General features: G+C 40.5%; 1 protein-coding gene across 5 annotated transcripts in view; it reads left to right on the plus strand.

Annotated features, from left to right (window-relative positions):
• The window catches only part of OSBPL3 (oxysterol binding protein like 3), a 184,600-nt gene that overhangs the window by 112,209 nt on the left and 47,139 nt on the right, over positions 1-25,252 (plus strand). For 2 of the 5 annotated variants that reach the window (XM_008072326.2, XM_021706076.1), the window contains 6 exons: positions 145-248; positions 451-543; positions 1,832-1,988; positions 13,173-13,303; positions 17,277-17,384; positions 24,578-24,712. In XM_008072326.2, the coding sequence (XP_008070517.1) occupies positions 145-248; positions 451-543; positions 1,832-1,988; positions 13,173-13,303; positions 17,277-17,384; positions 24,578-24,712 (728 nt within the window). The remainder of the gene's footprint in view (positions 1-144; positions 249-450; positions 544-1,831; positions 1,989-13,172; positions 13,304-17,276; positions 17,385-24,577; positions 24,713-25,252) is intronic. The other 3 variants (XM_021706078.1, XM_021706077.1, XM_021706079.1) reach the window with 3 other exon arrangements.

The raw sequence follows: 25,252 nt of genomic DNA on the forward strand, positions 1-25,252 counted from the left end.
CTTTTCCTGTAAAAATGGAAGTAAAATCTCCTACTCTGTCAGATGAAAAATCATATACAGATAAACAAGAAAAGTAGCTGGTGCCAGCGTAGTGATCCCTCTCGCTAGTGGGGAGTTGTGAGCATTGTCCTCTTTCCCTTACAGACCTGGCGCACTGCCACGCCTACCTGGTGGAAATGAGCCAGCTCCTACAAAATATGGACGTCCTGCATCGGACATACTCGGCACCAGCTATCAACGCCATCCAGGTGAGCTAGGTGTCCTTGCTGTCAGCATCCCAGCACTCTTCTGCTTTCCCTTCTCCCCAGTCTTTGACTACCAGTACGATGTTTTCTGGTTAGTTGCTTCAGCCAAACTCAAGGGGATGGAGGTGGTCACTTTGCTGTGCATTCATCCCTTTGGTTTGGTGGACCTTACTGTCTGTGCTCTCTTTCCTGTTTTGAAACAAAGGGTGGAGCTTTTGAAAGTCCCAAAAAGGAAAAAAGATCACACAGGAGGTGGCGGTCCCGAGCTATTGGCAAAGATGCTAAAGGAACGCTGCAGGTAACCTTTGCTTCTGCTGACAGACTGGTTTCTTCCCTGGCCCCGCTCTGCACAGCATGCACTGGGGGCTGCTTTGACTCAACTAGGGGGACAGACAAGTGAATATGCTGTGGTTCACTCCAGTGCTCTCTGCAGTGAACTTAATTTGATCACTTAGATTATCTGGATACTATGGATAGTGGGCTGGAGAGAGAATATTCTGTAAGGAAAAAATGGCATGAAGTTGCAGGGACTGCTGTCATTCTTAGGACTTTTGGTTTCCCCTTGAATGTCTGTCTGTCTTATTCCCTGCTTGAGTGTGTGCTTTGTTCTGTGACTGTGGTTGCCGTGTGCACTGACCTCCCTCTTTTGCTGTTGTCTTGCACGCTGACCTACCTCTTCTGCAGATGCTCAAGAATTTATCATTACTCTGAGCCCGCAGGACTGATTCTCTGGGCACAGGACATTGTGCAGATTCTCTATTGCCTTTTATCTCCAAACTTCCAGTCCCATGGTAGGATTCATCGTCAGGCTAGGAGATGTCTTTCCCTGTGCCCAGCTAAGTCATAGGCCAAGATTTGCAGCCTGGCTGTTGCATGTCAAATTGTTATAATCTGGCCCAGTGAGGTGGCTCACCCCAGTAATCCCAGTGCTTTGGGAGGCTGAGGCAGAAGGATCACTTAATGCCAGGAGTTCGAGGCCAGTCTGAGTGACATAGCGAGACCCAGTCTCTACAAAAATAAAGATAAAAATAAAAATAAATTGCAACATTGTTAGAATCAAAACAAATTACAAGCTTCAGATAAATCCTTTGATGTACTCTTGTACACTGGTTCAAAGTACTTTATGGGTTGGATTTATATGCTTTTAAAATAAAGAATGTCGCATGTACCAACGAAGTTCATTTGTTTTGAACTTCGAATGAAGCCCCAGGTGCAACGGAAGGAAAGGATTTTCAGCCTGTTTATTACTAACAGCCTAGATCCTGGGTGACTATTGCCAGAAAGAAGGAACTGAGTACAAACGAGAATGCCTGGCAGCTTTCGCTGTTCTTTGCAACCTATAGCTGTAATGCATCTACATTTCCAAAAGAATATGTGATTTCCTATCCATTTTTAGTTCACCAGGAGCAAGTTGCTGTGGAAAGTGTTGCTCTGAGTTTGCATTTATCTTCCTTATGAGTTATCACTCCGTGGAAAGACTCACCTGTAAAATGTTCTTCTCTTAATACATTTCAATCGTATTACCAAGTAAATCTTCGAATCAATCTGCATCTGAAAAGAAATATCTCTTTTTGGTGTCACTTTAGGTCCCTAAACCTTTTTCTGGCCCAGTAAGACTGCATTCCTCCAATCCTAATTTGTCAACATTAGATTATGGAGAAGAGAAAAATTATTCCGATGGATCTGAAACCTCATCAGAGTTTTCTAAAATGCAAGAAGATCTCTGTCATATTGCCCATAAAGGTAAATGAGTTTTCTTTCCACCTAATGTGTTTGATGAAAATATTAAATGTGTGTGAATGCGGAATGTCCTTGGAGAGGGTGTCCTAGTTACTTCATTTTATGCTCTGTTAAGATTTGGGGCAACTTCATTTTTATTTTATTTCCCTGGTAGTGGAGAGTATATTGGCAAGAAGTTTCTTTTCAACCTCCTGGGGAAGACAGTGAGAGTGTTAGATATACTTTAGAGGCTGAGCAATTCTTACTATGCTGATGGAGTGTATGTAGGTACTTTTCTGGAGGGCAGTGTGACATTATTTTCCAATTATTTTTTAAGTCTGCCTATCCAGCAAGTCTGCTTTGAAGAATTCATCTGTAGGAATTAACTCAAAATTTATTCAATTAAAGACACCCAACTGCAGCATTGTTTATCACACCAAAAATTAGAAATAGACGTTCAATATCACTAGCTATTAGGCAAATGCAATTAAAGCCATGATGAGATATCACTATACACCTATTAAAATAGCTAAAAGTAAAAGAAAATACAGTATCAAATGCTGGTAAAAATGCATAGAGACGCAATCTCTCATATATTCTTTGTGACCATGTAAAATGATATAACCACTTTGGACAATAGTTTGGTAGTGTTATATAAAACTAAACATGCATTTACCATGTAACTCAACATTCATATTCCTGGGCATTTATCCCAGAAGTGAAAATTTATGTCTACACAAAAATCTCTACACAGATATTCAGAGCAAGTTTATTCGTATTAACCAAAGACTGGAAACAAACTCAAATGCTTTTCAACAGATGAATGGTTCAACAGTCTGTAGTACATCCATACAATGGAATACTACTCAGCAATAAAAAGGAACAAACTATTGATAGATACAGTAATTTGGGTGAATTTCAAGGACATTTTGTTGAATGAAAATGGCCAAACACAAAAGGTTATGTAGTTCATAATTCCACTTATATATAACACTTCTGACATGAAGTAATTATAGAGATGGAAAAGATTAGTAGTAGCTAGCGGGGAGAGACAGGGAGGAAGGAGAGGGAAGGAGTATGGGTGTGGTTATAAAGCGGTAGAATAAGAGCTCTGTGATGATGGAAAGTTCTGTATCCCAACTGTAGTGCTGGTTACTTGAATCTGTACATATGATAACGTTGCATTTACTTATACCAACATATGTATAAACAAATTAGTGCATGTAAATCTGGTGAAATAGGAATAAGATTTACAGATTATATAAATGTCAGTTTCTTGGTTTTTATGTTGTACCATAATTATATAAGATAGAGCCACTGGGAAAACTACGTATAGGGTGTATGAGACTTCTGTACTGTTTTTGCAACTTCCTATAAGCCTATAATTATTTCAGAATTAAATGTTTAAAAAAATTAGGGGCTGGGCATGGTGGCTAATGCCTGTAATCCCAGCATTTTGGGAGGCTGAGGCAGGAGGATCACTTGAGCCTGGGAGTTTAAGACCAGTCTGAGCAATATAGTGAGAACCTGTCTCTACAAGATAAAAAATAAAATAAAAACATTAGCAATAACCTAAGTGGGCTGGGCATGGTGGCTCAAGCCTGTAATCCCAGCAGTTTGGGAGGCCAAGGTGAGGGGATTGCCTGAGCCCACAGGTTTGATAACAGCCCGGGCAACTTGGTGAGATCTCATCTTTACAATAAATAAAAAAATTAGCTCGGCGTGGTAACACACTCCTGTAGTTCCAGCTACTTGGAAGGCTGAGGCGGAAAGATCGCCTGAGCCCAGCAGGTTGATGCTGGGGTGGCCATAAGCATGCCACTGCATTCCAGCCTGGGCATCAGAGTGAGACTCCAACTCAAAAGCAAAAACAAACTAACAAACAAAAGAAATAACCTCAATCCCTGACAATAGGGGATTAGATTTTTTAAATGCAATATAATCATAATAGAATACGTAACCATATTAATAATAATTACCCTATATTGAGCATATAACTCTCATGTCAGATATTTACTAAGTACTTGACGTGTGTTTTGTTTACTTCTAGCAGCAACCCATGGGGCAGGTGTTACTGTGATCTCTATTGCGTAAGAAAGCCTGAGGCTTGGGGAATCTAAACGACTTCCTGAGGGTCATCATTATAAAGCAGCCAGCTTGAGACTTGAATCTCAACCTGCTTGACCCCAGAGTTTGCACTTCTTACCTGGTGTTTCACTGCCCCTACAGATGGACTGGCTAGGGATAATTTTGTTTTTGTGTTAGAGTCTTACTCTGTCACCCAGGCTGGAGGGCAGTGGCACATTTCCGGCCATTACAGCCTTGACCTGCTGGGCTCAGGCGATCTTTCTGCCTCACCCTTCCAAGTAGCTGGAACTACAGGCACATGCCACCATGCCCTGCTAATTTTTTGTTTATTGTAGAGATAAGGTTTTGCCAAGTTGCCCAGGCTGGTCTCGAACCCGTGGGCTCAGGCAATCCTCTCACCTTGGCCTCCCAAATTGTTGGGATTATAGGCATGAGAAGGGGTATGTTTTATAGACATAGAAACATGTCCACAACACATCATTGTGTAAAAATATAAAGTTCAAAACAACATGTAGGCATGATCCCATTTCTGACAACATATATAAACATATTGAAAAGTATGGACAGGACAGGCGCAGTGGCTCATGCTTGTAATCCCAGTACTTTGGGAAGCTGAGGCAAGAGGATTGCCTGAGTTCAGGAGTTTGAGACCAGTCTGAGCAACATGGCAAGACCTCGTCTCTACAATAGAAGATTCAGCTGGGCATGGTGGTGCATGACTGTGGATCCACTACTTGGAAGGCTGAAGTGGAAGGATCCCCTGAGCCTAGCAGGTTGAGGCTGCAGTGGCCGTGAGCATTCTGCTGCACTCCAGCATGGGTGACAGAGTGAGACTCTGACTCAAAAAAAATAAAAAAATAAAAAGTTTTGGACAGAGATACACACAAATGTGTCAGTGATAGAGGCTGGAGTTATAAGTACTTATTGTCTTCTTTCTGCTCATCTTTTTTTTTCAATTTCCATATACTGATTACTTAAGGAGAAAATGAATTTTAAAATCTTCAGTAGCAGAGCAGTGCTTGATGTGCAAGGAGAGAAGATTTTCTGCCTATTACTTCCCTTTCCCAGCTTCATATTTTTCTTTCTTCACATTATGAATTCCTTTAGCCTTCTCTTCCCTTACCCTGCAAATCGAAAACAGTTTGGTCATGAGGTGAGTTATAAGGAAACTGTTTTGTCCTTTTTACTGATTCTTACCTCAAATTCTTATCCCGGTCACCATTAGAATTTTGTCAGTGTTTTGCCCTGCTGTCATACAATTCATCTGTAAAATAGGAAGGTCCATCCTTAAAAGCTCTTCAGTATCTAGTATTAAAAGGATCTGTTGTAATTAGGACACAATAAGGTTTTATGGGAGGAAATTCCTATAAAACACTAGTAATATGAACTCTCTTTTTAAAAGCCAGAAGGTAATGCGTCTCTGAGAAAATGAAACATCCTGAATTTTACCTAAACTGAAGAAGCTGCCTCCTCAGCAGGACAGAGGTTGCCATACTGAGTGGGTCCATTGATCCACTTGGATACCTGCTGAGGTCCTTGCCTCCTTGAAAGTCTATAATGGGCTCCAGCCAGCTGTTCTGTCTTTCGCGCTTTGTGAAAACCCGCTGGCTGCAAAGCTGCTACATACCTAGACGTGGCCAAGGTTTGTGCTCGAGAAAGGTCCAAGTGCATTTATTCATCAACAGCCTGGGCCTCACAGGCTTATGGACAACAGATTCCACAGGAAGCCTAACAAGCTGTGTTTCATTCCTGTGGTTTTAAAGTATGCTTGAGAGACAGAAAGATCTCCTTTTTCCTAGTTCGTGGAGTCTCTTTTTACACAATTGTAATTCGGGGGCCTCGCCAAATATAAAGGTAATTCTCAGGTTTGCACTGAGTCCTGTGACCTTGACCTTCATGCTTTCTCACTTCCATACATTCAGACTCCAGCATCTTGACCTTTCTTCCTTTGTAAGCGTTGTTTGTTACTGACAGTGTCTAGGGTACTTTTCTTGACTGCATCGTTGTTCTTTTGACTATAATTCTAAAGTAGCTGAACTAAAAAATTCCATTAATGTAACATAGCCTGTGTGACCTTCAACATGTTAGATGTATCTGAATTTTCCTGGATTTGTAGATCAGATGTTAGGCAACCAATATGTGCCCATCCTAGTTTTAAAAATCCTTGGTATATATTATAGACTGTGAATTTGATTTTTATGGCATATTGTTGGATCAATTCTCATTGGTCTATGTTTCTGGCTTTGTGTGTATATTCACACGCATATAAGCAAACAGAGAGTAAAAGGTACTCAAACCTAAAAGTTTTAAGTAATTTTGTTGTATATATTAGCTTTTTCATTTCCCAAATGTATTTTATAGGGTACTTAAAATATGTTACTATTAAAAATATTTGAAAAACATTGCTGACTATAGTCCCCTTTGGATTTTCACAAGAAACAGTAAATAGTAAAGGCCCTGAGAAGTCCTGCAGCAAAGAACCTGTTAGCTTTGTTTAACTCAATGATTTTCAATTTTATTTGGGAAACCTCCCCGCCCCCCCCCCCCCCCCCAAAAAAATCAGCTGTTCACATCCTGGAACTAAAGTTCCCAAGAAACATACTTTAGGAAGCAATGCAAATAATAAGTCTATTTGGACTAACCCTCTGTACGGGTGGAGTGGGCCACCTCTGTTATTGACTAGCTGTAGGACTTTAGCATCACTGGTTAACCTCCCTGGCCCTCAGTTGCCTCATCTGCTAAGTGTCCTAAAGTAGTTGTCCCGACTCTTGGCTCTCAAATTCTGTAACTATCCCCTATGATTAGTTGTTTTACACTGAATAGAAATAATCTATACTGTTGTTTACTGTTACAAGGTTTTATGAGACAGTGTTCTATTAGCATCAGAAACAGAAGTGACCAAAACTTAGAGAGCAGATGTAGGATGGGGAAGCAAGGAATGAGAGAGGCCTAGGGTCAGGTGCTCCGAATGGAATTGGAGGTCCATGTTCCACGATGGAAGGCAAACATGTGAGGTTTTAGAGATATTTGTCCTACAAATGAGGGGAAACCTTATTTACAAATATAAAAGCTTAAAATAGCCAAAATTAAACTGTATTGACTTATTTCTTTGTTTCTGAATTCTTTCCCTAGGTTGAGTTGTAGTTGTTGAGTGGTTATTTTCTGAACTGTTTTGACCTCATGGAAGCATTGAATAAAAAGCCAAGTATGTTACAATGATGCTTCTTTCATGGATTGAAAAATAGCTAAAAGATACATATGACCCAAAGAGAAGCCCGAGCATGTATTGCTCATCAGTTAGAATATAGCATAAGTGTGCTGAGAAATTAGATTCCTGTAAATCATAAATAAATAAATAGAACTGTTTATTAAATTTCCTAATGTATCTAAATCAATTTGGATGGAATATGGGTTAGAAAGTATTTTAAACCCATGGACATCCTATGAGGTTTGAAACTTGAAGAAAGCAGATTACAGAAGATCAGATTATCCCATATATTTTAGGAATGTTAACATTTTTTAAAGAAAATTCACCCAAGGTGTGGTTTCCATTAAAAAGAGGGAAAGAAAAATGAGTCACAGTGTGAGTTACGTGCTCTATGATAGTATGTTTTCTTATTGTTCAAAATAGTCCCAGCCAGGTGTGGTAGCTCACACTTGTAATCACAACACTTTTGTAGGTTGATGCAGAAGGATTGCTTGAACTCAGGAGTTTGAGACCAGACTGGGCCACATAGCAAGACCTTGTCTCTACAAAAATAAGCTAGATGTGTTGGCACACACCTGTTGTGCCAGCTACTTGGGAGGCTGAGGCAGAACAATTGCTCTAGCCCAGTAGTTTGAAGCTATGATGAGATGTGATCATGCCGCTACTACACTCCAGCCTGGGCGATGGAGTGAGACCACAACTAAAAAAAAAGCAGTCCTGAGACAGGAACATTATCCACATGCGAGGATATGAAAACCAAGGATTTGTCCAAAATTTAAATGGCAACTAAGTGGTAGAGGTAGGACTTAAGTTCTGGCTTGCCTTATTATAGAATTTATTTTCTTTGTACCACACGCTTCCATTGTGTGGTGCCATGGCATTCATAATGACATTCCCCAAGATCTTAGTCTTTCCTGATGCAGAGAAACTACTAAGAAGCAGCATATTAAGAAGTAGAGCTCAGATGCATTCTTCATTATCAAATTTCGCTGTCCAAACATGCCATCTGTTATTGCCTCACTATCCTGACTCCATAAAAGAGCAACATGGAAACCTGTAGAAACGGAAACGTAGTGACCACCAGGAGTCAACCGTACAACATTTATGGTGTTCCGTTCCATGGTTGCAGCTTAAGATAGTCAAAAGCTCTACCTGCGTCCCACTCTCTTAGCCCAAGAAGGGGATCTGAGAAGTGGTTTTGCTTCTGGATTCTTTCCCTATGTTGAGTCTGGGAAAGAGACGAGTAAAGAGAGATGCCATAGCCGGGCTCAGTGGCTCAGCCTGTAATCCTGTGCCTTGGGAGGCTGAGGTGAGTGGATTGCCTGAGCCTGTGGGTTCGAGACCCGCCTGGGCAACTTGGCGAGACCTCATCTCTACAATAAATAAAAAACTAACCAGGCGTGGTAGCACATGCCTATAGTTCCAGCTACTTGGAAGGCTGAGGCGGAAGGATCGCCGGAGCCCAGCAGGTCGAGGCTGCGGTGACCGGGAGCGGCCACTGCACTCCAGTCTGGGCGACAGAGTGAGACTCTAACTCAAAAAAAAACAAAACAAAAGAGAGATGCCATAACTGCCTTCCAATATTTGAACGCCCCATGAAAGAGGAAGCATTCCTGTTTGACAATGAGGAGACACTGTGGCAATTGTCTTAGCAACAGGAAGGACTTTCTAAGTCCCAGAGCAGAATGGACCGTTTTTAGGAGATAATGAGTGTTCTGGCACGTGTGGGATGAAAGACCATTTGGCAAGGAAATTGGAAATGGCAGAGTTGAGATGTGGGGCAGGTGGCTTTGATGATCTTTGAGGTTTTTTGTCGCTGAGTGCCTAAGACTTTCTGTGTAACTTTGTTTATTATGAAGATGTGTCCATAGGTGAGATATTCTTTTTGGATCTTTTTATTTGTTTTGAATAAACTTAGAATCATGTTAGAAACAAGTAAGAACACACTCCTTTCATAGAGAGTATGACTGTTGGAATCCTGTGTCTTTTTTTTTTTTTTTGAGTTGGAGTCTCATTCTGCTGCCCAGCCTGGAGTGCAGTGGCACACTTATGGTGGGTTCAGGTGATCCTTTCACCTCAGTCTTCCAAGTAACTGGAGCCACAGATGTGCACCACCACACCTGGCTAATATTTTTATGTATTGTAGAGACCAGGTCTTGCCAAGCTGCCTAGGCTGGTCTCGAACCCCTGAACTCAGGCAATCCTGTCGCCTCTGCCTCCCATAGTGCTGGGATTGCAGGTGTGAGCCACTGCTCCCAACCTGGGATCCTGTGTCTTTAACAATTAATAAGCCGGGCTCGGTGACTCAGCCTGTAATCTCGCACCTTGGGAGGCTGAGGTGAATGGATTGCCTGAGCCCGTGGGTTCGAGACCCGACTGGGCAACTTGGTGAGACCTCATCTCTACAATAAATCAAACAAATTAGCTGGGTGTGGTAGTGCGTGCCTGTAGTTTCAGCTACTCGGAAGGCTGAGGCGGAAGGATCGCCGGAGCCCCAGCAGGTCGAGGCTGTGGTGACCGGGAGCGGCGACTGCACTCCTGTGTGGGCGACAGAGTGAGACTCCAACTCAAAAAAATAATAATAATAATAATATAAACATGGTCTCTCATGAGCAGCCTCTCATTGCTCTGTGTGTGCTGGATCACTAGGTGGCCCTGAATGACTATTTTATTGTCCTCGCAGGGGCCTTTAATATCCATTCAAGAGATTTAGTGCATGGGGATCTGGTCTTCTGAACCCCCTTTTCAGATGATTTATGGTGTTTGACACCTTATGATGAGACATAATGACTATATGAGTTTCTTCCTGCTTATTTTATGTCTACCACAATCTTGTCAGCTATGCATTTTGGATCAAATATTGTACAATCTGCCAATTTTTAAAATTTTTAAAATAATGTAAAGTTTGGTGGAGAGCCTTGCTTTACTGTGGGTCACCTGGAAGCCAGAATAATTGATTTGAGAAAGTGGTAGCCAGCTGAACACTACATTTATTACATCTAGAGCAATAAACATGACAGCGGAGAGATAGTCTCCCCCAGGGACCTACTGCAATGGCCATGGGTATCCTATGGGGAGACCAGGTAGAGGGGGTGCCTATTTAATAGGATATAAAGCTATGTGGAGCTGCATGGCTCGGTGCTCTCCTCCCGAGACTGCTACTGCTCAGTAGATTCTTGCCAATTCTTTCTTCCCAGAATTTCTGTGTGCAGTTATTTACAATTGTTTTCCTGGCAAGAGACTAAACCTTTCTGTAGAACTGCTGCCCATATTTCAAGAGACTGAAGCCAATACCACTGTCATCCTCAGGTGTCTTTTTCATCATCATCATTTTTATTATTACAGTAACATTTGTTATTTATTAAGTTAGCATTGGGTTGAGTGCTCTGTCAGCATTATTTTATTTAATCCTCGTAGCAATCTTATGAAGTAGAGGGGGCTGGGTGCAGTGGGTGACTTATGTCTATAATCTCAGCATTTTGGGAAGCCAAGCTGGGAGGATCTCTTGAGCCCCTGAGTTTGAGACCAGCCTGGGCAACATGGCGAGACCTTGTCTTCATACACACACAATATATATATATATATATATGCTAGATATAGTGGTGCATGCCTATAGTCCCAGCTACTTGGGAGGTTGAGGCAGAAGGAGCATCTAAGCATAGGAGTTGGAGGATGCAGTGAGCTGTGATTTGTCACTATACTGCAGCAGAGTAAGATTTTGTCTCGAAAAATAATAAAATAAAATAGAATGCTATTATTATCCCCATTTGCAAATGAAGAATCTGGGGTTCAGGGACATCATATACTTGTCCAAAGTCAGGGAGTGAATAAGTGATGGAGTTGGGAAGACTTCAGGGCTGATGGTGAAGCCATGACTATTGGTCACTCTGTTGTGCAGCCCATCATTTTGCCCAATTGAGTTGTTGAAATCAAAGAGCTAAATATGTTGGATAGACATTGTTAGAGCATTTTAAAACTGGCCCTTGTCTTCTGTTTACAGAAGCAGCACCATAGTGTTGTGTGTGTGTGTGTGTGTGTGTGTGTGTGTGTGTGTGTGTGTATGTGTATGTACAGATTACTTGTTCTATGACTTTGTAAAGATGCTCAAGGTCCATCACTCAGTGCCACAACATCAGACAAGTTCAGCGACAACATATGGAAGAATTCAGTTGTCTTCCTTGCTGTTAAATAAGAAGGCCATCTATAATGTCTACTTAGTTTCTGTGTTACTAAATAGGCCACTCTTGAATAGCAGTACCGCTAAAAATGTAACCCTTTGGAATTCGATAATGTGCCAGGTCATTTGAGTGAGAGGATAGGTGTCTCAGTCTCTTCCTTTTTCCTGCCCTTCTAAAACAAAATATAATAAAGGATATTTCGAAAGATCGTATTCAAATGTGATAACTATGCTCATTTGATAACCATATCAAATGCGATAACCATAATTTAGATAACAATTTCCTCATCCTTAGGATGTGATTTGTACATTACATGATCAAAGCTTGATGAATTTTTTTTACCGTTATGTGTTAATGTTTTTTAAAACTTCGGTTTCATCATTTGAGGCCCAATAGCACTATGCTTTCCTTGTACCTGGGTGCTCATTAAAATGAACAGAGTAGCTGAGTGCCAGGATTAGAGGTGGTGGATTCTGACTCCTGCAGCTGGAGGGATTCCCATAAACCCTTTACCCAAATATACCATTTTTAATATTTTGCCACATTTATTGTATAACTCCCTCTTGTTCTACAAACACACACACACTTTTATTTTTTCTGAACAATTTGAGACTAGGATTCATTCATTTTGTGTTGTTCTTTATGGCTTTATAATTTGTTATATAGAAGTAGGGATATTTTATTATATCACCATAATATTAAATTCAGGGTATGCAGCATTGAAACAATGCGTTTATCTATTCTACCTTCCATAGTCAAATGTTGTCAGTTATATGATCTCAGTAATGCTTCTAATGCCACTTTCCCCTTGAGTACAGGATCTGATCTGTGATCATTTCGTTGTTAGGCCTCTTTAGCCTCCCTTAATTGGGAATAGTGCCTCAGCCTTTCTTTCTCTTTAATAAAATTGGCACTTTTGAAGAATACAGGTCAATCTTTTAAAAATAGGATATTTTTCATTTTGGGGTTGTCTGGTTGTTTCCTCATGAATAAATTTAGATCGTATATTCCTGGCTGCATACGACAAAGAAGATGCTGTGTCTTCTTCAGGGTATTGTTCCCAGAGGCACACAGTCCGCCCTCACTTGTCATAATTTTGATTGATTGATTGAGGTGCTCTCTAGTTTTTCTACTGTACTGTTATCATTTCTCCCCAGTATCCAATAAGCTTTGTTCTTAACTATTTCCAGTCTTTGGGGATTCAAACAAAACTAAATGCTGATCTTTGAGAATCCAGTGGTGAAGTCCAAGTGGCAAAATTTCCTGATAATAAGTCATGAAATCATAGAATAGTATAGTAGATAGGGGTCTTAGAATTGGCAAATATGTGTGTTTGTTAATTTTTATAGACTTTATTTTTTCAAGCAGTTTTGGATCCACAGCAAAATGGAGCAGACGGTCCAGAGAGTTTCCATAAGCTCCCTTCCCCTACATAGGGTAGCCTTTCCCACTGTCAGCATCCCACACCAAAGTGGTGCATCCATTGTAATCAATAAACCCGCACTGACATGTCATCATCATCCAGAGTCCATAGTGTACATTAGGGTTTACTCTTGGTGTTGTACATTGTAAATGTGATTTTTAAAAGTCAAGATTGAGTCTATATTTGCTGTACCCAAAATATTCATGGCTGTTACTTTGCTAAATTATTTTAAAAGAAATATATTTTTCTGTATTTTGTTTTTAATTATGCCTCTTCTTTTATTCCTTTTTATAATGATTATATCTCTATAGTTTACTTCACTTTAAGGTCAGCTTTTAATATCATGTCAACGGAGAGAGAGAAACTGAGGCAGCTGATGGAGCAGGATGTCTCTTCCTCCCCTTCTGCTCAGGTCATTGGTCTGAAGCATGCCTTGTCATCCGTAAGTTACATGTCTGTGTCGTGGAAATGCCTGAAAATGTGTCCAGGCTCATGAATGTTTTATATTTTCTGTTTCCATGGTTTTGTTGAAAATTCAGGAGAAAACCAAACAAATTATCCAAATTATATTCTAACTTTTCATCAGATTTACTTATTTGAAACTCCAAAACCTAGCTTACCCCAAGTCTTAGTAGTTAGTATTATAAGTGCTAGATTCTTTAAGTTTGGTTTCCTCTGATTTATCTTAATTTTTCTGTTTCTCTAAAACTTTATTGTCCATTTGTGTGAGTGTGTCTTACAAACATCTGTTTGTTATTGCTTACAAAATATGACAGTTTGGAGGAGATTTTGTGGCCCTGAAAAACCACAAGCCTAGTCTGGCTTTCCAAGTGACAAGTGACAGAGCAACACTTCCCATTCATGCTCTTATCTTCACTCTTGTAAAACACTGACTCTACTTATTGTTCTTTCAAAGATGTGAGAGTTATTCCTTTGATTAGATAGTACAAAACATTTAGCCCCTGCCCCTCCGTGGGCACAAAGAGATGTGTCATATAGAAGTGTCTGTCAGGCAATCACTGTAGCTTCATGACAACAGGAAAATCATTATCAGGCCCTCAGATTTTTCTCATAAGCCATTCTATCAATAATTCTCTCTCCTTTTTTCCTCAATTTCCGTTCATTCCTCTGAATAGTTGAACTCTATCAAAGGGCTGTGTCCTAACCCTGTTTAAAGAACTGAGTTGTCTAGTTTCTTTACCTTATGTCTACTGAGAGGCTAGAGAACTTTTGAGATAGCATACTTATTTGCTCATACCCTTTGCTTGTACTTTGGAATTCCTACTTTAAAAAGAGGAGTGTGTGCACATATGAAATTGCCAGCTGAAGCAATACCACAGTTTCTATTTGGGTCAGGTAGGGGGGATGAATTGTAGGATCTTATCACCAGAAGTCAATACAGACATTGAGAGAACCAGAAGATGTTAATTCATATTTTCTATTCATTATGTTGCTGAGAAAGTAATGCTCTTTTTATAATATTAACAATAAATTCTTTGCCAGTAGCACGTATGATTGTTGTGGAATATTTAAGGAATATTTAATGTGGAACATTCTGAATATGCTATATTTGAAAGAAATTTTAAAAAATAATGTGGACTTACTACATGTATAAAAGAAGAGTCTTAACATTGTCTTAAGGTCAGAGATAGAAACATCTGCTTTTGGACTACAGTAAGCAGATACACACTAGGTACTATTCTAATTTTTGAGAAACAAAGTGTTTTTATTACTTTTATAGGTTTACGAGGGAGGACACCTCCAAAAGGTGGAACTTATTTATTAAAAGTTGGTATTTATTGTTACATGTTTAAATTTCAGTCACCTTCAAAGTACTCTCCGTTTGATGCAATATACCTCCAAGACACTTTTTCCACTGCTCAAAACAGTTTTTGAACTTGACCATTTTGATGCCTTTTAGAGCCTCTGCCGTTTTTTGTTTCATCCCTTCCATATCAGGAAAACATTTCCCTTTGAGGACTTTTCATCAAAAGAAACAAAAAATAGGTCACTTGGAGCGAGATTGGTGGGGCACAGGGTAATTGCCATTTTGGGTCAAAGATTGCTGAACACTCAGAGTAGTGTGGGCAGGTGTGTTTGTAAATCACCTGTCGTGAAATGGGCAAATGCGTTGAAAGAATCTCCAAAAAAATAATTCACTGAAACCGATCACAGCCTCACAACATGCTAACTGGTACACTGATGCCAATGGGCTTCTAGAACACTTATCTTGCAGGAAGTCTGGACTACAAGGGACCTGCCCTCCAAAAGATAATTCCAATTCCAATTATTCAAGGAGGTCCCCCTTGTATTTCTTAGTGGTACAAGGCATTTCTTATTGTTCCCATTTTTGGCTTTTTGTGCATTTAGAAGGTACCTCGATTGGGTTCCCAAAGTCCCTCTCCTGTGGTCTTCCTCTCCCTGCCCTCCTCCTGAGGAGGTTTGGCTTCATCTTGTCAGTTTGCTTATATGGCCATTGAGACCCATTTGGCTGTGGTATCCAGGGCCAAGTTTGTTCTCACCTTCACTAAGGAATTCCCGCTCACTCCTGTTGGGAATTTCTTACCCATTTTGGAAACTTCAGATAAAATGGAATGATCCTTTCTTTTCTTTTTGGCTTGGATTCACGATTAGGTTAAAGTTTTCTTTTTTTTCTTTTTTTTTTTTTAGTCAGAGTCTCACTCTGTTGCCCAGACTGGAGTGCAGTGGCATGCTCGTGGCCACCGCAGCCTTGAAATGCTGGACTCAGGTGATCCTTCCACCTCAGCCTTCCAAGTAGCTGGAACTACAGGCCAGGTGTGGTAGCTCAAGCCTGTAATCCCAGCACTTTGGGAGGCCAAGGTTAAAAGATTGCCTGAGTCCAGGGGTTTGAGACCAGTCTGGGCATCTTGGTGAGACCTCGTCTCTGCAATAAATAAAAAAATTAGCCAGGCATGATGGCATGTGCCTGTAGTTCCGGCTTATTGGAAGGCCGAAGCAGAAGGATTGCCTGAGCCCAGCAGGTTGAGGCTGCGGTGGCCGTGAGCATGCCACTGTACTCCAGGCTGGGAGACAGAGTGACACTCTGACTCAAAAAATAAAATTTTTGCAAGCAGATCAGAGCTATTGGAATGGATATGTTGGTACTGTATGTGCTTTCTTGGTATGTTTCTTTCTTCTGTGTGTGGCTTAACAAAGGAAAAAGAAACTACTAAAATAATATAATTTTCAGGCTATCCTGAGTCTAGCCACTGTACCAGCAACATATTGACCAGAATAAAGTGAGTGCTCCAGAGGGATTGTCATCGTGTAAGCTTAGTTCTCATGCAATGTTTCTTAAATGGTCCTGGAAAGTTCTCAAATAAATCATACACATCATGGGGTCCTACAAAATAAAGCCAGAATCCCCGTTGGAGATCCAGTCAGTGGATTAGGCAATGCCATGTCCTTCTATGCTTTTAGGAGGTCACCCCTATGGCTCCTGGGATGAGAAAGGCTCTGAGCTCCTTGGAAGAGATTGGCTGGAACTGTGTACATGGGCCTGCATAGCTAATTGTGAGAGTGTCCGGAGGAGCAATCAGCACTAGACCCGTTCCAAAGACAGACCATTGGAAAACAGTTGGTCTCTAAGTACACAAGAGTATCAGAGTGGAGGAAGCATCTTCTTTTGCCTTTGAGCCACTTCCATCCTAATTGAGAAACTGAGATAGGTAGCAGACCTGCTCTGGAGAGTATGAAAGAGCTCTGGGGTGGGCTCATATTTGCTCCCACCTCACATCACCCATTTGCAGGGCCATGGTCCCGAAGCCCTGATACAGGTAAGTGAGGCTTGTTTATTTGTTTTTTTTTTAATAAATTGCCTTGGTCCTGAAGAATGAGTACAATAACCAACACCTATTTCAGAAAAGAGTAAAATTAATCTTCTACAAAGTCCAACTTCCCAGCACAATTTCTAAGATGTGATTCAACTCGTATGATAATTAGATAACATTGATGTATGCCCAGTCATAAGAGATGAGAGCAGCATCTTTTGCAAAAATGATAGAAGCTTGACTTCATTAGGAAGGGAGTTGGCCAAAGAGACCACAGTCATTTGGGAAGGAGGAGGAGATGCTCATTTGGGAAGGAGGAGGAGATGCTGTGGGACCACTAGCCTTAACCAGAACGGATGGGGTCTGTGACACCCCCTCTCTGTCACCCTTACTAACCCTCCTTCCATCTCTGGAAATATGATTAGAGGAGGAGCATCATTTCCAGAGTATTCTGTCTGTTATCTCCCAGATACCTCAGAACCAGTATCCTGTTGGACAGCGTTCGAGGAAGCTTTCAGGGCAGTATCACTGAGAGCTTTATCAGGCTCTTAGCGATCTCTCTTGCTGTGCTTTTCTGAAACATCCATTTATTAACGGAGCCCCACTATTTTTAACATATTCCAGGCCCTAACACAAAACACAGATCTTAAAGAACGCTTACGCAGAATCCATGCCGAGTCTCTGCTCCTCGACCCCCCCGCTGTCGCCAAGTCGGGTGACAATCTGGCAGAGGTGGGTAGGTTTCTTGTCTGGTAACATCTCCTCGACTGCCACTCCCCTTTCATGGCACCCTCTGTCCAGTTGCACGGCCTCCCTGCTTCAGCCTCCTAAGTGGTGTTTACATCTCCACCTGCCTCCTCTGGGTGCTGGCTACAGCTGCCACACCATCTTGGGTCTTGGGATTCAAAAGCTCTCTTGATCTATACTGCTAGTTGCATTTTTAAACTGCTTTATTTCCCCAGAACTCTTCTTTTGTGTGTTTTTACCTTTCATTTCCCTTGTAAGTATTACCCCTGTCAATAGGTGTTATGGGAGTGGGAACTACAGAGAGACAAACATTGGCTTCTTATTTTATTCCTGAAGCAACCTGAATTTCTCTGACCTACAATATCCCAATTCCTTACCAGCTTCCTTTGCTCCCTCTGTAAGAACTCCTCCACCCTTTCTTTGTGGCTGTTCCCTTCTCCCCCTTCTGTGGTTTTAGTTTCTTTTACAGAGCACAACTGTACACTCTGAGGGGGGAAAAATATTGCATTACAATTGAAATGTCTTGATTTGTTAATAGTACATTGAAAAGCTCGTTTTCGTTTTTTGTTTTTGTTTTTTGAGTTGGAGTCTCACTCTGTTGCTCCGACTGGAGTGCAGTGGCCGCTCCCGGCCACTGCAGCCTTGACCTGCTGGGCTCCAGCGATCCTTCTGCCTCAGCCTTCCAAGTAGTTGGAACTACAGGTGTGCGCTACCACGTCCGGCTAATTTTTTGATTTACTGTAGAGATGAGGTCTTGCCAAGTTGCCCAGGCGGGTCTCGAACCTGCGGGCTCAGGCAATCCACTCACTTCAGCCTCCAAAGGTGCAGGATTACAGGCTGAGCCACTGAGCCTGGCAAAAAGCTCTTTTTCAAGACTTGGGATGTTTATCCAAAATAGTCTTTGAATGTGTTTAAAATGAAAAATTTCAGAAAAATATAAGCTGATTACTCAAAAAGCAAACATTAATGAAGGTAAACACGACTTGTAACTATTTCTTATATGTCTGCCTCAGATTTTTATTAACAAATATATTAGGCTGAATGCATTTAAGATTAAAAACAAGGAAGGAAATAGATAAGGAGTGTGGGTCTATATAAATTTTTAAAAGAAGTTTAAGTGTTTTATCATAATCCTTCTTTTCCTGTCCTCAAAGAAAACAAAATCCTTATACACTTTTACTCCCTGGGAAGTTGTTGGGCTGGGTGGTGAGGAGAGTTGAGACTGAAGTCATGACACAGCTGGAGGCCTCGGGCACCTGCCCCATATGTAGCGCAAACTGTGCTACCCACTTGGACAGGCTTATCTTCTTTGATGAGCATTGCTGTCTTTTTGCAGAGGCTCGAGGGCTTGGTATCTGAGGCACACGATGGTGATTGAGCATGAGATTCCTCTAAGGTGCACTACCTCCAAGGGATCACGTTTCAGTTCTTTCTACCCAGAACTAAACTGTCATCTGCAGGATTGAGTGCCTAAACATTACTCATGGTGCCTTCACCTGAGGCCTGGGTCGTCCCTCTTTTGAACCAGCTCGTCTTTAGAAGCAGGGCCCAGTCATGGCTGTGTCTGGCCACCACTGAGGGTTGTTTGCTGCTGAGCACGGTAGCATTCTCTGGAGTTTCATGCGTGTTTCCAGACAGCACTTGTCTACAAAATAGTATTATTGTGTAAATAACGTTTCTCCATTTAACAAGCTCAATGGGTAACCTTCATTTATGCATCTGTGACGTTGTGCTCAGCATGTATACTTGGGACGATTTGTGTTTTGGAAAGGAAACCCAAGTCTTTGGAAATGCGTGTTTTTTTGGGTTTTGTTTTGTTTTTGAGTTGGAGTCTCACTCCATCGCCCAGACTGGAGTGCAGTGGCCGCTCCCGGCCACTGCAACCTCGACCTGCTGGGCTCCGGCGATCCTTCTGCCTCAGCCTTCCAAGTAGCCGGAATTACAGGCATGCGCTACCATGCCCGGCTGATTTTTTGATTTATTGTAGAGATGAGGTCTCGCTGCCCAGGCGGGTCTCGAACCCGCGGGCTCAGGCAATCCACTCACCTCAGCCTCCCAAAGGCACGGGATTACAGGCTGAGCCACTGAGCCCGGCTAAGGAAATGCGTGTTTTTGAACTACATATTTAAAATGCACATTTTAAAACTGAGCTCACTACTAACATAACTGAAAACTTACATGCTATAAACTGTCCTTGAGCGGTAGCAATAATATCCCTCAAACTCAATACCTCCTAAAACAGCCCTTGTGAATCTTGAATCAGAGATGCAGTCGTCTCATGTATCCATTTTCTCTTTCATCGATTTTCTGTTTCCCATGTTTTATCCTTTTTTCACTCAGTGACTCAGGCTAAGGTTCCCAGCGAGGGAAAAGCCATTGTTGCCTTTAGGAAATAAAGAGGAAAGTGAAAATGGCCCCTCAGACTGAAAACTTGATTCCCAGGCATCTTGAATACTCTGTTGAGAAATGACAGTCCCCAACAAGTGGGGTGCCATTCTGGGGACCTCTCACTTTCTTTGCTTACTTTCTGTACTTTTCTTAAGCTGTACAAATTACCCATCTTTAGCGTTAGACCTGGCTATTTAAATTATAAAATTCTCTCTTTTCTATCAGAAATTACCTTCGCAACCTATCAAGTCCTCCCATTTTATACTTTTGAATGTGAATATTTAATATTGTCAGGTTATCAGTTATTAGATTATTTTGTATTATTTTTTATTCCAAATGAAAGACCAAGTGACCTTTGGAGGTACCATCCTACTACAGCTAACATTCGTTCAAGAGGTTAAAAAAGGCAAGCATTTTTAAAAGTCTGAAAGAGAAGGAGGAAACTTAATTGTTTTAGATGACTACCTGTTTGCTATATTCTGTAACCGTTTGAATTCATTACCTCATAAAACCGTAACCACAACTGTATGAGGTAGGTGGTGGTAGTTTGATTTTAGAGACAAGGAAACTATAGCCCAGAGAGGTTAAATGACTCTCTCCAGACACATAGCTTGTAAGAGAGAGCTGAGATTTAAATTCATATCTAATGAGGCCAAAACACGTTTTCTCAATAGCATCACACTACTACATAATGAAGAAAGACAGGCCAGGCCAAAAAACAAAACACTCAATGAAGCTCTTACACCTCCAGTGTAAGAATGGGGCAGATTGATAATCTCAGACATAAATACCATGTTATATATGAAAGAAATATATGGATGGAAAAGGCATCAAAAACCAATGGACAAGAGATGGATTATTCACTAATTTAGGTTGCCAGAGCTCAAAGCAATTAGGAACACAGTTTACATGGTTTCATTGCACATTAAAAAGTGACTCACCAGGGAATTTGTGTCAAGTATAAAAATTCAAACTGCGGAATAGTAATTTAAATGTTTAACAGACTGCTAGATTAGGGAGGGTTTTGTAAATTGGGAAGCCATAAAAAAGTTGTAAAGGGATGTTGACTAGATTTGACTTTTTATCTTAAGAAAAAAATGGTGTGTATCAAAATATAAGAAGGCAAACAATAGACTGGGAAAAATATTTTCAGTGAAAATGACAGACTTAGATCATGGTAAATCAGTGATAATGTTTTAAATATGTAGACAATGAACAAATAATAATAATATCAAGTAATTTAAGAACTCAACAAGTAAATGGAAAAGGACATAACTTATACACAGACAAAAGACACCCAAGTATAGGTAGTTATGGGCTTTTTTTTGTTTGTTATTTTACTTTTTATAACAATAGTTATAATTTCATGGGAAAGTACAAAGTAATATGGAGGGATGCCCCATGCACTCTTCAACCAGCCTCTCCCAACATTAACATCTCTACACACTTGTCTTTTTTATTTTTTTTATTTTTTTAAGTCAGAGTCTCACTCTGTCACCCAGGCTAGAGTGCAGTGGCATACTCACGGCCACTGCAGCCTCAACCTGCTGGGCTCAGGTGATCCTTCCGCCTCAGCCTCCCAAGTAGCTGGAACTACAGGCATATGCCACCAAGCCCGGCTACTTTTTCTGGATTTATTATAGAGACAAGGTCTTGCCATGTTGCCCAGGCTGGTCTTGAACCCCTGGGCTCAGTCAATCCTCTTGCCTCAGCCTCCCAAAGTGCTGGGATTACAGGTGTAAGCCACCATGCCTGGCAGCTTGTCTTTTAAAAAGGAGAAAAATGTACAGCCTAATGAAAATTAGAACAACTAGATTAGCACAAACATTTTTTCTAAATTATGCTATTCAGTGTCTTTAATGTAGACATATAGAGAAAATAGGAGTTTTCTTACTTGTGGAAGTAATTAAGTAACATATTTTCCCTTAAGCATTTTTAATAATTCTACTTATGGAAACTGATTCTAAAAAATAACGAGATACAAGCAAAGGTAATTTACAAACATGCCCACTATCTTTGCAAATCAGGAAACACCCTTAATTCCCCATAAAAGGAATTGTTACTCTATGACACACATATATGATAAAATATCTGTTAATTAGAGTTCATTGTCTCAAAGAATTTAATGATCTGGAAGAATGCTTACAATATAATGTTAAGTGAATGTAGCAGATGATATACAGACTATGTACAGTTGAATCCCAGATTTTCAAAATAGAAAAAAATTGATACACAAGTATTTTAATACATAAAAATATACTGCCAACAGGTTAAAAGGTATCACATTTAGGTGATGGGATCTTAAGTGAATTTTATTTACCTTTTTCTATATTTTCTATTTTGAATACATGTTCCTTATATCCCCAGAACACTATTTATTTATTTATATATTTATTTATTTATTTAGACAGGATCTCTGTCACCCAGACTAGAGTGCAGTGGCACGAGCATGATCGCTTCTGTCTGGGCTCAAACAATCCGCCTACCCCAGCCTCCCAAGTAGCTGGGACTACAAGCATGTGCCACCAAGCTTTGAAGAATTTTTTTTTTTTTTTTTTGGGGTAGAGGTGAGGTCTCACTGTGTTTCCCAGGCTGGTCTTGAGCTCCTGGGCTAAAGTGATTCTCCAGCCTTGACCTTCCAAAGTGCTGGGATTACAGGCATGAGCCACTGCCCCTGGCCAGAACACATTTTTATTTCGAAAAAAACGGCTTTGGTGCAATATTTGTGGTTTATAAAATTACATATATATAAAAGTAGTTGTGATTATAATTATTTGAAAACAAAGAAAATTACATGTATAAAAAGGATCGGAGAGAAATGTGTCAGGGTGTTCATAATAGCTGTTTTAGTGTGGATTACGAGTGTTCACTTCCCTCCCTTTTCTCTGTTTATTTACATTTTTGTAATGTAAACAACAGATAAACAATGATTCATGCATTACAAACACGAGGGGGGATTACTGAATTGCACTGACTAGGTTAATATTTTAACAAATGAGGTCCTGAGTTGTTCAAGACGTGGTGCTGGAGACTTGGGGCTAAGGCAGTACCAGTGAGTTTTTAGTACATTTGGTAGTATTCATTAGAAGACACCAGAAAAGGAAAAGGGCTGAGGTATTGTTTCCAATACCAGGAAATCCTTCTGACTCATCAGTCTAGGAAGATATAGAGAGAGCAGGAGTGACTAGTAATAAATTAATCAGTAGAACAAGTAAATAAATCATGAGTGTCTTATGTGGCAAGAGGGTACCAAAGACAGAGGATGATTCAGTTGTTTAAGTGAGCATTAAAGAAGCTATTCACCACAGTGTGTTCACACTCAACAGCTTTGTGCTTGGCTCGTTTGAGGAGAGAGACCATTCCTTGACAATCACAGCTGTGATACTTATTTACATACTCTAACGTGATCTCTTAGTTTGGGTAGAGAAGAAGCCTGCTTCACAGAAGGCTGCATGGATATTAAAATGGGCCAAATCTTTAATACCTTGGGCAGATGTCTTATTTAGGAAGAATTGAAGAGAAAGGAATATATTCTTCAGTGTGTTCCTGAAGTAAACACTTCCTAAGGGGCCACTTGCTTCTTATTGATTACGAAAACCTGCTATGCCTTCCTGTTATGGCATTTTTCCCCTTGGGTGTAATTTAAGAGGCTGAGGGGTATATCCTGAACTCATAAAACTTATGGGCAAGACATAATCTGCCTTAACTTTTGCTACCCAAATTATCCTGGGGCCTGCTTATGAGATACATGATGATAAACAGTTCCTTTATCAGCCCAGTGAAAAATGGGAGCCATTAGGAAGCTCAAGGGAACAATCTACTTGGTTTCAAAGGGATCGAATCCTCTTGTCCTGAATCTGTTCTTTTTCCTCAGGGATAACCCTTGTGAAGCCCTGCCCAAACATTGGCCTGATATGTGTTGGCCTGTGTTCTCTGTACCATTCATTCAGGCCACAAACCTCATCTTAGTCATCATTACACCCCTCCATGGCCAGTTCAGGGCCATAGACAAATCATTTGCTCAATTTGTTGAGTTGAATTTTCACTTGCACACAGAATAGAAGACACACTCCCAAAGTATTTAGGTTCTTCCCAGAGGGAAAGTCCAGACACAGTGGAGTAGAAAATGGAGAGCCATGCTGTTGTATTGTGTCAGAGGCTTATAAAAAGGACTGGGGATTTCCTTCCCTTGAAGAGTCATTGTGGGCCGGGTGAGACAGACAAAGAGAATTGATCTCATTCATCCATGAATAATGAATGGACTGCCACCAGGGACACCTCTGGCCCACAACATACCATTTCTTTTACTAGGGATGCCTCAAAAGTTCATCAGCCTCTGAAAGAGCACAGGGGCAGAAGAAAGCTGTGTTGCTCTGAACCAGCCATGCAGGAATGTGCATTCAGTGCAATTCAGAGGACATTAGGATGAAAAGAAAAATCCAGCAGTGGTAGCGAATAAGAGGATGTAATTCAGGGAGCAGTGGAATTTTCCCCCCATTTAAATGGAACAGACCGTCTTGGACAGTCGTTTTTGCTTTGTGATTTGTCGCATGCATGCAGGCAGCCATCATGCCTGTGAGTGAGATGCCCATGTGAGAGAGAACTTCATTTTTCTTTTTTGTTTTGCGAGAAGCTTGCTTGTCTTCAACATGGGAGCTAACCTTTGCTTTGAGTTACTTGTTTGCATGGGCCTGTGACCTCATGTATTATGCAACTGAATCATTTGTGGATTTTGTTTCTCTTGAGACTGTGTCTAAATATACACATTTTTGTTTTTGTTCTTCAAATAGGAAAACTCCAGAGATGAAAACCCAGCTCTGGTTCATCAGCTTTCCAATGAAAGTCGACTCTCCATTACCGACTCCCTTTCAGAGTTTTTTGATGCTCAGGAAGTTCTGTTATCTCCAAGCTCTTCAGAAAATGAGGTTTGAGCACTTTTTTCAGTTATTGTGTCTCAAAAATCACTTTTGTTGATTAACCTGTTTAGTAAACATTCATATTTAGAAACACTAAGCTCAAGGGCCCCCTTCTCTCATTATATTCTGAGAGTCCTCTCATTACTCATACCCAAAAAGTGCAAAATAAGACAATACGTTAGAAGGAAAACGTTGTGTAAGTAGAGGATGTTAGATATTTTCTTGTTTCTGTTACTTGATTGTTTTACACTTCTTTTTGATTATAGGTTAATAATTTTTTTAACTTATTTAACAATGTTATATTTTCACTACAGAAAAAGAAATGAGCAGTCTCTATACTTTTGATCATGGAATTTGATCTATATTAATTTATAATATGCAATTACAATTATTTATAATGTGGTTATGATAATATTAATTTATAGCATATATTTTGTTTTAAATTGATGCATAAAAATCATAATTTTTTAAATAGGCAGGGGTCATAGCTAACAGTGCTGTATATAAGTGTGTACTAATAATTTTACCCCTTAAATATAGAATGACTAA

The sequence above is a fragment of the Carlito syrichta genome, unplaced genomic scaffold, assembly GCF_000164805.1.
Source record: "Carlito syrichta isolate Samal-C Ts95f unplaced genomic scaffold, Tarsius_syrichta-2.0.1 Scaffold315119, whole genome shotgun sequence".
In the NCBI taxonomy this organism is placed as follows: Eukaryota; Metazoa; Chordata; class Mammalia; order Primates; family Tarsiidae; genus Carlito; species Carlito syrichta.